This window comes from Lontra canadensis, unplaced genomic scaffold (genome assembly GCF_010015895.1).
Source record: "Lontra canadensis isolate GAN:19392208 unplaced genomic scaffold, GSC_riverotter_1.0 scaffold5, whole genome shotgun sequence".
Classification (NCBI taxonomy): Eukaryota; Metazoa; Chordata; class Mammalia; order Carnivora; family Mustelidae; genus Lontra; species Lontra canadensis.
Window position 1 is genome coordinate 2,797,123 of NW_022630999.1, and position 14,448 is coordinate 2,811,570.

The 14,448-nt window shown below is 35.5% G+C and overlaps 1 protein-coding gene across 4 annotated transcripts in view; it reads right to left on the reverse strand.

Annotated features, from left to right (window-relative positions):
- LMBRD2 (LMBR1 domain containing 2) overlaps positions 1-14,448 on the reverse strand; it is a 38,435-nt gene that overhangs the window by 16,313 nt on the left and 7,674 nt on the right. For all 4 annotated transcript variants that reach the window (XM_032851327.1, XM_032851326.1, XM_032851329.1 and 1 more), the window contains exons 2-9: positions 11,917-12,153; positions 11,561-11,658; positions 9,888-9,983; positions 6,558-6,725; positions 5,129-5,339; positions 2,986-3,060; positions 1,757-1,870; positions 1,216-1,399 (exon numbers count right to left, since the gene is read on the reverse strand). In XM_032851327.1, the coding sequence (XP_032707218.1) occupies positions 1,216-1,399; positions 1,757-1,870; positions 2,986-3,060; positions 5,129-5,339; positions 6,558-6,725; positions 9,888-9,983; positions 11,561-11,658; positions 11,917-12,090 (1,120 nt within the window). In that variant the 5' untranslated portion in view covers positions 12,091-12,153. The remainder of the gene's footprint in view (positions 1-1,215; positions 1,400-1,756; positions 1,871-2,985; positions 3,061-5,128; positions 5,340-6,557; positions 6,726-9,887; positions 9,984-11,560; positions 11,659-11,916; positions 12,154-14,448) is intronic.

Here is a 14,448-nt window from a genome sequence, read left to right on the forward strand (position 1 = left end):
CTTCTAATGGCTCTTTAAACTCCAACTGGGCTTTCTTATTCCCTCCACCTCCACGTCACTTGTCTGAAATCCAGCGGTCAAGGCTTCATGGGCATGACAGTAGACCCATCCACATCTGGAAAGGTACTTTACATATCCCTTGCCACAAGGCACCTCACCATCCCACTTTTCTTCCTACTTCACTGGCCACTTCCCATTTAGCCTTTTCCTGGTTCCTCTTCATGAAGCTGAAGTCTACCTTGTGCCTCAGCTTGGTCTTCAGAGTTTGTCTTCTCTCTCCCAATCACTTCTTTGTTGATTTTATTCTGACCCAAGGCTCACTGAGACACTGATGACACCCTGATTTATACTTGTAGACCAGACTTCTCCCCTGAACTCCCATTTCTACAGCCAACCACCTATTCAGCACCTTCTTCACACCTTTATGAGTACATTGCCTGTTTTTCTCACTCCATAAAGAGGAAGTTGTCTTTACATTTATTGATATATAACAAGCGCCCAACAACAGATAGCATATATGTTCTCAAATATTTGTTAAATGAATGAAAACAAGTATTTCTTTTATCCAATTAGAAAAGATCTTTGCTGAAGTTTTCCAAGATATGTTATGGCCATTATGTCTTTGTACTCAAAACCAAACATGAGAAAGAGAATCAGGTGAACATAATTGTTATTTAGATGAATAAGGTAAATGGAAGTTCTAATACTATGACACTTTGGTATGTTTTCATTAAATTCTTCATATTAAATCTGATAATGTTTGAAGAGTGTCATAAATAATCATTAAAGAAAATGAAATAATTATGACTACTTAGTGTAGGTCATGTAAATAGACCAACAGATGCAAATAAAGAGGACTTCTTAGGGGAATAGTTTAGTAGTATATAAAGACTGAAGAAGGGACCCAAGCTTGTGATGTAAAATTGCTTAAAATTCTATTTTAAGTATATATTATGATTACATAATATTCCTGATGTATGCATATATTTTTGCACAGGATTTTGACTAACTTTGAAGTAACAGTGCAAACTGACAGATTATCTGTTAATATAACCAATAATTTTAGAGGGGGATGTTTATCAGATACATAATATTACCACACGATATATATCAAATAATACAAATACAATTCAACTCTGCACTGGTGAAAATACATACTTTTTTCCTTTAGAAAAAATTACCATTAAATTTTGAAATTTATGTCAAATTACATACCAACTGTAGGATTATAAAAATACTGGATAAATTTATTTTCTGGCTCTGGTGACTGGAAGGTGTGAACAAACTGATGAGTAGCACTAGTTTCATTTTTTGCTACATCTTCTAGATAAAACGCTTGCTCTAAAAGAATCCGCCACTGTACTTGAGTTCGACGGTGCCTCTGAACTGAATAAATCACCTATAAAAGAGAACGGGTGGCGGGGGGGCAGGATATATCGGTCAGTGTTCTGATCCAACAGTGTTTCAGGAAGATGCTGGTTATCACAATAATAGCAAAGTGTTAGTGGCATTTGCTGGGTTGGGCCAAGGATGTTAATATTCTAGGATATATGTAACAATTCGGCTCAGTGAATAATTCTCCCTCCCCAAATACCAAGAGTACCCCTGTTGAGAAATACACAGTTAAAACACAGGATCAAAGCACAGAATCAAAGAAAGTTTCAAATATACATTTATTCCAAATTCGCTTTTTGTGGGCAGTAATTATAAAACTAAGATCCTTAGCAAGCAAAAAAGCTATTATTAATAAAGTTACCTGCTTATGTAGTTTTACCAGACTCTTTTCACTTGGGTAGGTATTATGCTTTTCATCAAAATCTTCATAATCATCCATGTTCCTACCCATTTTTTCCTGATACTCTGTAGGGCACTAAAAGGGACAAGCAGATTTTTAAATTTCATTTGCAAAAAACTTAAAATTTTATTTTTACAAGCAGATTTTTAAATTTCATTTGCAAAAAACTTAAAATTTTATTTTTACAATAAAATCTTCCATTCCTGGGTATATCTAATTTACTCAAAAACATCTTCCTCCTTTACTGGCATCTCTAAACAGCTGGACTTTTAGTTGCTGACATTTCCTTCAAAATATTTTAGATGTATTGAGTATCTTCTTACCCCTATTAATATTAACCTTTATGATCAGATATACTTGCTATGGTAGAGTAAGGGAGCTAACCTACATGAAGCAACTAGTATTTGAAAAGATTAGGCTATGTAGGCACCTGATCAATTATTTTCCTACCTGAAATGAAGACAAATCACAACAAAACCAAGATGCTGAATTTTTAAAGGTGTGGTACAGAAAAACAAACACATATATGATTTGGAGTCATCTGCCCTATCAGTCATTCATTACTTACCTGAACTTGGGCAAGTTACTTTATCTCCCTGAATTGATCTCAAAAGATAGCAATGTAAGAGAAATGATGAGAGAACTTATTCTCACAACCATTATCTTAGCTGAAGGGAATACTAGCTAGTAATAATACAACAGATTTAAGATAGAGGAAAATAAATAGTTCAGTGGTTCTATGGTTACAAAGACAATGACTGAGCAGCTCATTTTTGGAATAATCATTTTGGAAGTATATAAATAGCCCTAATTCAACCCCAATGCAGCAGAACCTTAAATGCATTGCTTCCTGTTAAATATCTTTGTTAAATATCTCATAGCGTCATTCAGTTTACAATGTACTTCATATGTCATAAACTGACACAAAGGAAGTAAGTGAAAGAGAACATTGGGGCCCTAGTTTATTAAGGAGATATGCCTGTAGTGACCACATTCAATGACACTTAGAAACTGTAAAGGTCCATCTCCATTGCTGAGTCATAGCAATTACCACACATCATTTACCATAACCTCTACAACTACATTTCAATGAAAAATATTGCCAATAATTAAATGTCAAACTTGTAATAACAACTGGAACAAATTCTAAGTGCAAATTACTACTGGTTTATGAGGGCATGCTTAATTACCTTTTTAAGTATTGTATCCACACATTTTCTCAATGGGTGATTATACTTGATGCTTTCATTCACTTTGCGAACCTCCTATAAAAACAGTAAGCGGAATAAAAATATTTCCATTTCTATACATCATACATTTCAAATGAGACTATTCTAGGTACTATATATGTTCTCACAAGTTTAATTCCAACCCAGACTACTCAGCATATACATGAAGCTCCATTCACTGAATAAAAGTTCTTAAGAACATAAGTAAAAATACATAGTTCTAGAATAGCAATACCTATACCCTGAGGTTTTTACTACTTTCTAAGATTTATTCCCTTATCATTTGCTTACTTGGTAGACAAAGATGAGTAAGTGTTATTAAAAAGTCATGAAGGACCAGAAAAACTGTGATGCTGTGCCCCTCCACCTTGCTTAGGAAGCTCAAATATCTCATTATCTAAAACACACTAAAGAAACCAGAGGAAGCAACAGGCAACAAATGTCACAAACCACCTCCTCCTTTCCAACGACTTATTTGTTCCACATTTGTTTATTAAGAACACACTAGATGCCAGCAGTCACCACAATCCATGCAGGAGGGTGCGGTAGGAAGACATGATGTTACAGGTCTTTAAAGACTGTCAGCTGGTGGTGTGGTAATAAGCAATTCAGTGAGTATGAAAGCTATAAAAGTATAAAGGGGGTCAGGGAGGGGAATCTTTAGAACCAGTAGTTCCCAAAGAAGAACAATATTCTATAATAGTAATGAATTTTTTTAAAAGTGAGAACCACCGTTTTAGACAAAAGAAATGGCATTTTCAAGGGCTGGGCAGCAAGAGAACTGACCAGGGTATTAAAAAGAACATTCTGATTGTAGAGGAGACAATGGCCCTATGGGATACAAAACTGGAGGCAGGGAACCCATCTGGCATATAGACAAAATTATGAAAAAAATCCACACATAACAAAAAAAATCACCTCCCTTAATATATGGAAAGTGCTTACAAATCAAGCGAAAATTAGGAAGACACATAAGAAATACTATTGGTCAATAAATGTCTGGAAAACTAGTCAAGCTCACTAAAAACAACTACAAATTTTAAAAATAAGAACAGTTTTCTGGCAAAATTATATAGCCTCTTTGAAAGGTAAATTAGCAATACCCATCAAAATTTAAAATATGTACACCTTATGAATAATCTGTACCAGTAGATATTGCTCCTGTTGGGAGCTTAGCTTAATGAGGAAAACAGACATTATTCAAAAAGAAACGGTATGGAAAGCGCTGCTGTGTAATCTAGCAGCAGAGGCCTTCTGATAAACTGATGACTTAAGCTGAGATAAAAAGCAGGAGGAGTAAGGTCAGCCAGCCAAAAGAGGGAGCAAGAACATTCCTAACAGCCTGTCTAAGGCTCCAAGCAGAAGTGCACAGGGAGTTTCAAGGAACTGAAAGAAGTACAGTGTGACGGGGGAAAGGAGGGTGAGCGCCTGAGCAGCACTTGTTCAGGCCAAAGAAAAGCAAAGCGCTCCAGATGGCCTTAGTAACAGTTTACCTGAGATCAGTAAGCGAGGCCTAAATGTGGGAATGACAGGAGAAGACCTGGGTTTTTAAAAGACGCTTGAATCATCACTGCATTACAGTTTTCTAGTATGAAATTGCCTTGAAGTTTTGTTGACTTAGCACAACTCTGAATATGAACCATACAGTCTGGTTATACATTGTACATAAAAATACTGTATTTTTCCTTAAAATTCTTAAACCATATTATATAAAATTAAGTACTGAAATAGTTAACTATTGATATTTACTATACCTGTTATAAATTTAAGGTTCCTTTAAAAGTTCCTAACTTCTATGAAGTGTACAAAGTATTTGAAATATTGCTTATTTTCTTCATATACCTTTAAGAGTAAAAGAGGGATCTATTCAAAGTTCCCTAGATGACAATCCTAATGTTGCACTGTTGAACAGATTCGCACCGAATCTTTGGTGGTTGGAAGATGGAGGGGACATCTCATGAAGCTGAACAGCCAACAGGAAGTCATGCTAATCGTCTAGATATTCTGAAGGACCACACGTGACCACAGGGTAAAGCCCACCAATGTGCTAACAGCAGCAGCAACCAACCAACCGTGACTGGCCATAAGGTTTAAACTTGCATACCTCCATGACATCTTCTAAAGTCTCTTCCGCATCTGCTTTCTCTGTCATCAGTTTGGCAGCCTTAAAATACGTTTTCATAAGTAGATAACCTCTTTTTGCTCCATTCCAGTATGACCGAGGAATTTCTACCAAACCATACCCTAGCAACAACACGAGAAGGAACAGGCCCCATGTATTTGCAGCAGCTATCCCAATTGTCTGAAGCTGGTTCCTAAGAGGAAACATACACAGATAGTGTGATAGATAAATTTTTCCAACAAAACATAACATAAGACTAACCAGCATTAAATGATTTTTTGAGAAAACGGCCCTAAAGGATAGCTAGGATTTTATATGAAAAAAAAAATGGTATCTTCCAAGCCTCAGCTACTCTTTTAGCAACAGCCAAAAGATAATCTGTGTGTTTTAAGGGGAAGTAAGAGCGTGACTGCAGAAATAGACTAACACAGGAAACTCTGCTTCCATTATAGTTAAAATTAGAATGTAGGATAATTCCTGGCAAAAAATATATGTATTTTGTTCAAAGAAAAGATACTTTTTTTTTTCATTAGGGGCTATCTTATTCACCATTAAACAATAGAAGCCTGAAAAACTTTTAAAGCCTAAAAATTTTTTAAATTACTTTGAGGCACATCTACACAAACCTCAGGAATGCAATAGTGAGAATTATCATTTCTGCTCTATTCCTAATTTCTGAGATCTCTTCATATGTGTTATATAGATCACAAGCATAATATAGATTTCAATTTTATTATTATGTCTGAATCTAAGGTCAGAGAGAAATATGCCCTCAAACTACAGTCAGAACAAAAGAAAAAAATATTCTCAAGTTCTGAGGCACTAAGGTGGCTTAGGCAGTTAGCGTCTGACTTTTGGTTTCTGTTCAGGTCATGATCTCAGGGTTGTGAGATGGAGCTCCACATGGGGCTCTGGCTCAGCATGGAGTCAGCTTGAGATTCTGTCTTTCCCTCTCCCTCTGCCCACCTCCCTCTCAAATGTCTGTGCGCACTTGCTCTCTCTCTCTCTAAAATAAATCAATAAATCTTTAAAAAAAATACTCATAAGTTCCAATGAGAAAGAAAACTAGTTATTTTGTCATATTCAAAATCATACACCTGAACCTAATAGTACACTGTATATTAACTAACTGGAATTTAAATAAAAACTTAAAAGAATTCATAAGGGTTAACACGGAGCTATTAGACAAAGCATTAGTTCTTCATCTAATAGCTATATTTAAATATATTACTTCATTTTTTCTTCTTAGTAATAGGAATTACTCTGATTTTCTTCTGGGGGAATCTATAAAACACATGACTTGATATGTTTATCAATAAAATGTCTGCTTATCAGCATATGTAAGATAAAAATAAATTTTAAAAAATGCAAATACACACAGAAACAATGTTAAGAAGACAACTTTTCTTACCATTCTAAGTGCAAATGTGGGTTTACAGCTACATAAATTAAAAATGCTCCAAAAATCAGCAAATAGGTGCCATAATAGATTGCATTCTCGATCAGTGCAGTTTTGATCTTTCCAGTGATGGAAAACCCTCCTGATCTTGCATATGACTGCATGAAAGGTAACAGAATCCTAGATAGTTGGAAAAAATATGATTAAAGAAACAACTGATAGTCTGTTTAACCTCAAAATAGCAGGATTATGTGAACCTCAATTTCAATGTGCAGTTTTCATAAATAGGTATGATTTTTAGTAATTATTCATAACACGAACTCTAATAGATGACTGAGTATTTTTGTAACATTAAATTTTGGAGAAAGCAAAGCACATTTCTGAGAGCAGAACAGGTCATAATGACCAGCAGAGAGTACAACAGTGTGAGGGACTTACAATGAATCCAAAAAAAAAAAGGATTTGAAATCATTATAAAGACTTTGGATTATTCGGACAATGAGGAATCTTTTTCTTTATAGTGGACATGATCAAATTGAAATCTTCTATAAACTGATAAGGCTTCAGGAGGAAGAATGAACTGAAAGGGAACAAAACCGGGACTACGTGGGAGAGATAAGGAAGGGGTGGTGATGTGGTAAGAAGCAGGAGGGGCGAAGACTGGCTGTGAATACACTGATTTGAAGTACTTAGGACACATCTCAAAAGAGCTGAAAAACAATCTGAGGGTTTTGAAGGGGCAGGGGGTGGGAAGTTGGGCCAGCCTGGTGGTGGGTATTGCAGAGGGCACGTATTGCATGGAGCACTGGGTGTGGTGCATAAACAATGAATTCTAGTACACTGAAAAGTAATTTAAAAAATTAAAAATTTTTAAAAAAGGAGCTACACAGGAAGTAGTTGGCTATCCAGCTTCAGAATTCAGGAGAGAAGAGTAGAAACACAGATAAATTCAGGAGTCCTCACCACATCAGTTGTACTGACGTGACACCCATAGATGACATTTAGAAGGATGAATATGTAGAATGAGAATGAAAGAGCTGAGGCTGAGCCCTGAGAAAAATTATCTTTTAAGGGACAGGGAGAGAAACAGGAGGAGAAGAAGCCAGCAAGGGAGACAGAAAGAACAGCAGAGAAGGATGGGAGAAAACAAGAAGCATATGGAGGAGAAAACAGGAGAAGGAAGTATTTCAAAGTAGAGAGAGAAAACAATAATCAAATGCTACCAAGAGGTCAAATCAATGAAGACGTGTGTGAGAGGAGAAGTGGGGCCAGAAAACAGGCTTCAGTGGGTTGAGGAAAGAGTGAACAATGAGTAAACGAAGACAGTACATGTAGACAATTCATTTGAGAAGTCTGGCTGGATAGATAAACTGTGGCATAGTCACATCAAGGAAGATTTTTCAGAAATGAAAAAGAATACTGATACACACAATACAACACAGATGAAAATTCCAAATTTGTGAGCCCCAAAAGAGATGCAGAAAAATACATACCATACAACTCTGCATTTACAAAGCCCCAATTGGCAAAGCTAACCTATAGGGATGGATGTCAGAATCATGGCTACACTTGGGAGGATATGACTGGGAGAGGGGTATGAGGGAAGCTTCTAAATGTAGCATGAACATTGTTAATGTTCTATAATATCATCTGAGTGCTGGCTATCCAGGTGTATTCACTTTGAAAAAAGTGAAACTAAACACAATCTGTCATCTTTCTGTACCAATTTTTACTTCAGTAAAGTCTCCCTCCAAAAATAAGCTGTGATGAGCAGATCGATGAGGTTAGAAGCCAGGAAGTTGGAAAGGGTTGCATTTGAGAGATTTTGGGGCTTCTTCTTTCTTTTTCTAAAAGGATGAGAGAACTCTGTATTTTTTGTTGAAATGGGACACTGCGAGTATAGGTAACAAGAGTTGAAGGAGATGGGTCCCTATTTCAGGAAGAGGGATTTCACTCTGAAGTCACTTTTAGAGTCACTCATTCTTTGAGAGGAAGGGAAGAGGTTGGGTTGGTAGGTGTGCTGGTGAGAGGCTGAAAGGACTGTCATCTGATGACTTCTATTTTCACTGTAAAGTAGAAAGCACAGTTCTCTGCAAAGGGAAAAGGTGATTGATTCTAGGACGTAAAGCAGAGAGAAAAGCCACAAAAAGCAGAGGTCTGAAGTCTTGCTGTGGAGAATGAAGAGCAAGAGGACTAGAGATACAAAGGAGGAAAGTCTGGCAATGCTGAGGGCCCAGATGAGTTCAATGAACATGAATTTACAGGGGCGCTACTCTACTCTACTGTGTGATTTTTCTCTTGCGATGTTCAGTAGCTTCAGTTTTAGAGCTTAGTTGCCTGTAGAGTATCTAAAATGCTCAGTACATAGTGAATAATGTGTTTGGAGCACAGCAGAAAGACAAAGTTTCGGTGCACCTGGGTGGCTCAGTTGGTTAAGCCTCTGACTCTTGATTTTGGCTCAAGTCATGATCTTGGGGTCATGAGATGAGGCCCCACCACAGGCTCCATGCTGGGAATCTTAAGATTCTCTCTCTCCCTGTCCCTCTGCTTCGCCCACCACCCCCTCTTAAAAAAGCAAACAAAAAGACAAAGCTGTAGTGGGTGAAAACATTGTGAATACATGGGTGGCTACAGCTAAAATTAGAGCCATACAGGAAGGGTCAGGTAACAAGATGACCAAAGATGAGACCCTAGGCAACACCAACATTTAGGAAATGGGCCACAAAAATAGAACCCGTGAAGAAAATTCAGCAAGATGGGCTAAGCAGAAAAAAAGAAAACGGGGAGACAATGATGACCTTAGCAAGAGCAGTTTCATATAAAACTGGGACTGGAAGAAGACTTAATTGAAGAAGGTAAAGAGAGAAGGCAATAACTAGAGGGGAATGGTGGCAGCAAAAATTTTTTCTTTCTATTCTCTAGTTCTTGTTTTTCTGTTTTTTTCCTTTTCTTTCAAGATGGGAGAGGACCGAATGAGCAGAAAATAGAATATACAAATTTAAGGGGCCCCTGGGTGGCTCAGTGGGTTCAAGCCTCTGCCTCTGGCTCAGGTCATGATCTCAGGGTCCTGGGATTGAGCCCCGCATCAGGCTCTCTGCTCAGCAGGGAGTCTGCTTCCCCCACCCTCTCTCTCTCACTGCTTGCCTCTCTGCCTACTTGGGATCTCTGTCAAATAAATAAATAAAATCTTAAAAACAAAAAAAAAGAATATGCAGATTTAAGAAAAAAATAAGTAATATTTGAATAAATTCTAAAATATGAGGATTCATGAAGAAAACATAATCTTTTTTTTAACTTTAGCCAAAATTTTAAACATTTTTTTAATCCTTCACTGCCACTTACCATGTCAAAAACTGTGATGTCCAATACACTACCCTCCAGAAAATTGGCATGATTCCATCAGGAATGTAACTCCATGGCTTGAAACATGGATGTTGGCTGTTTAATAACAATTTAAAGCCAATTAATAAATGATGACTACTTAAATTACACAATTAATTTGTGCATGGCAGAGTTCATTTACGTTCAGATGTTAAATTACTGCTTCTAACTTTTAAAATTTCATAGAAAACTTATAATTCAAAGCTGACTATCAAACTAAAAAAACACACAGAAAGGAAACAAAACAGTTTGTTCTAGAAGAGGAATGCCATTTGTATTTTCAACTTTCAGTGTATTTTTAATTCTTGAGCAATAAGAGGACATAATGTTCACCTAACATTATCTATTATCTATTATCACCTAATAGATAATGTGACAGTCTTTAAAAGTGAACGCATCATGAAACTAAATCTCTGATTTGATTGCCGTTAAAATACATACCCCCTAAAAAAAAGAAAAACAAAATAAAATAAAGAAAAAGAAATAAAGTAAAAAAAATACACACCCCATTTGTGGGTTGGTTATTTCTTAGGGAGGAGGGAAAAGGGAGGCGAAAGACATTAGGTGATTAACTCCTGAAACTGGAGCCCTAAAAATCAGTCACTGTAGCACAGCTCCTATGGAGAGAGATACCAGCATTTGTATAATTCTGTTTGAATTTTCTGAAGATATGTGTATCTGACCATAGATTCTTCCATTAATAGTCTTCCTAGACTGTAAGGATATCGTTTAGTCCAGGAACTTGCAGCAATTCACAATTGCTACTGATATGTATCCTATTTTTAATGTGCTTTAAAGGGGAGTAACATCTACATTTCAAATTTACCCTTATCCAGATTTTAAAAAAAATAATAAAAGATGCATCAAGAAAAATGCACATACCACTTAAAGCACTGGTAAAATAATAAAATAGTCAACATTTCTCAAAGTTTTTTACTTGGAAGTTTGATATGAATTTAACATAACCTTTCAATAATTTAGCTTTGTTTATTCTCAGTTTAAAACTATAAATGATTTCGGGGCTTGGCTGGCTCAGCTGGTAGTGCCACTCCTGATCTTCAGGTTGTGAGTTTGAGTCCTATGTTGGGTATAGAGATTATTTAAAAATAAAATCTTTAAGAGAGTAAAAATAAAAAATAAAACTATAATGATTTCAAAGGATGCACAATATGAAAGGAACATCCTACATACAGAATAATCTCCTTACGCTTTATTCAACCTTGTAAATAAGGCAAAAGAGAAAATGAATGTCCCATTTTTCAGACCAGAGAGAGGCTGAGAAGAAAAATAGCCACTGGAAGTCACATTCTTAGTAAGAGATAGAATGAGGGCTATCTCTTAGTAACAGATAGAACGAACAAAAACCAGGTCTTCTAGAACTTTCTCCTTAACATCTACTAAAAGGCCTTGTGTACCAATAAATACTCAAAATATATTTAAGATTTAAATTTAGATAGAACACAATGTAATTAAAAGTCTATTAGCACAGAACAGAACTGGAGTAGGGGGGATGAGTAGAGAATGAGGATCAACTTTTATAAAATCCAAATGGTAAGAACAGACAATGTTAAAGCAATTTTTCTCATCTACCCTAGTTTTAAAAACAACCAACCAAACAAACAGGAAGCAAATACCTGGGACCTGGGGTAGCAGTTGCGTATAATCCCGTGATGTTGCTATTCTCAGGAGGGCTGGAGTTTGCAGCAGCATGCTTGCATCGGTTGTATATGGTCTAAATCAATGAACACATGGTTTAAAAATGAAAACCAGAAGGTTGTCAAGTACTTAAGGGATATGGGAAGGTATCAACCTACCCACCAATTACCTTCCTGGCTGTAATTTTTAATGATCAAATTCCTATAGTAAGATTGAAATACAAAATATTCAGTATAACCTTATATAATTTAGCTATCTTAAGAACTAACATATCTCAAATATGCTGTATGATTACAGTTGCCTCTGGATTGCAAAACTCAGTTTCACCTCTTACCGTACTAACATCCAGAGGCAGTATGAAGACGATAAGAAAGCAGAGATACCAAGCTAGCAGTGTTCCGACAATTACAAGTCTGTGCTGTTTCTTGAAATCTCCATATCGATGAAGTAGGAATAATGCCAGAAAAAAGACAAAAACAATCTCGAGTCCCAAAGCTGCACCACTCATTATTGAATGTTCACTCTGACTAACCGAAGTCACTCATGTACAGATCTGGGTCATATCTGTAAACTGGAAAAGAAAAAAAAAAAAAAAGGCAGCATTAACAAAGGAAATAACCACTCGGAAATGTCCTAAAAATTTGCTTATTAATGTATCAATAAATTCTTTGGAAAATTGCCAGGCTTTTACATTGAACTACAAATAAAAGGAAAAGGATAATTCTTATTCTCAAATATACATCTTATTTTTTTAAAGCCGATCTTAAAACTTTCACATAAACTATATCTTCAGGAAAAAAGTTATCTTAATGAAAATTACACTACTTCTAAAAATATTATAATATAAGAATACTATATGAGAACAGTTTTAATGGTGTCATTTGGAGTTTGTTCCTTAGGTTATAAGTCCCAACAGAGATTTTATATAAACACACTACTGACTAGATCCTAGAAAATTAGATATTTTCTAAAATAAAGTTTTCTAAGTCATCCATAACCCATTACTTAAAATATTCCAAAAGAGGGAGAGAGAGCATGAAAAAGAGCATTTGAAAGTAACATTTCCTTTGTTTGAAACAGTTTTATTTTTTGGTGATAATCTTGTCTAACAAATGTAACAACTTGAAATTCTGATTTATTTACTGCTTCACAAAATACAGTTGACCCTTGAACAACATAGGTTTGAACTATGTGGGTCTGCTTCTACATGGATTTTTTGATAAATAGAGTACTATAAATGTATTTTCTCTTCCTTATGATTTTCTTAGTAACATTTTCTTTTCTGTAGCTTACTTTATTGTGAGTATACAATATATATACAATGTATATTGAATCATTATGTTGTATACCCGAAATATAGCGCTGAATATTATTATATTTCAAAAATACTCATATCACAAAATAAATATCAAGTTCATCCAGTAAAACACACACACACACACACACACACACACACACACACAGAGTTAATCAGCTGTTTTTGTTATGGTAAGGCTTCTGGTCGACTGTAGGCTATTAATAGTTAAGTTTCCAGGGAGTCAAAAGATATACACAGATTTTCACCTGGACAGGGGATTGTCACCTCTAACTCCTGCATTGTCAAGGGTCAATTGCATACTTACCACTTTCCGTTTATCTATCTAAATCTTATTTTCTTTAAAGAAAGTTACCATTAAATGCAGAAGAATTTATCAATGATTATTGAATAAAGTCATACATGAGAATATTTTTAATTATAAATGCCAATAATACAGACATCAGCAATGGCTTATTTATCTCTCTACTCCTATAAAGTAATTTACATGAGAATATTTTTAATTATAAATGCCAATAATACAGACATCAGCAATGGTTTATTTATCTCTCTACTCCTATAAAGTAATTTACATTTTTTTAAAGATTTTATTTATTTGTCGGAGAGAGAGAGAGCACAAGCAGAGGGAGCAGCACAAGCACAAGCACAAGCAGAAGGCAGAGGGAGAAGCTGAGCAGGGAGCGCCATGCAGAACTTAATCCCACGACCCTGGGATCATGACCCAAGCCAAAGGCAGACACTTAACCGACTGAGCCACCCAAGCAACCCTAAAATAATTTACCTTTACAACTGAATGCAATATGTTCTTTTCACCTTTGTAAAATCAATCTCAGGCATTTTTGTTTGTCTATGGACTAACTACAATATTCCAAGGAATTAATATCTTAACAGAGAATCAAGGCTGTGATTCTCTGTTAAGAATCTGTGATGCAGATCTACTCTGTGATGCAGAGTAAAAGGTGTAATCAATAAAATACTTCAAATCAACATCTCCAACCAAAACTAGTTATAAAACAAAGAAAGTTTGGGTTTTAACTGGCTAAATTTAAATTCATGTAAGAAATATCCTTACATGGAATATTACAAACAAAAAACATACATAATAAACTATTTTCTTATTTCTTTATATTGTTGAAGTACTTTCTATTTCTCTGTGCATTTCAACCAATATTTTCATATTTCTTAAATATCTAAAATTGACCCCCTCTCATCACTATGACCACATCCTGCCGTTTTTCTTCAAAGCACTTATCCACCTAATATATGTTTACATTTTTGTCTCCCTGTAACCCCTTCCTCCCCACCTCCACCCACCACATGAAAGCAGGCTTGACTCTTCAGTACTATATCCCCAGTCTCTAATATAGTATCTAGCATAGAGTAGATATTTAAAAAATATTTGTTGAATGAATAAATGAATAAAAAACTTACTCTATACTTTGGTACATACACTATTTTTATTAATGACTGACTACAAAAGCAACATAAAATTCCTGCTATGGTCTCCAAAATTGATATCACAAATACTTATTACAACTCAAAGACTTATTA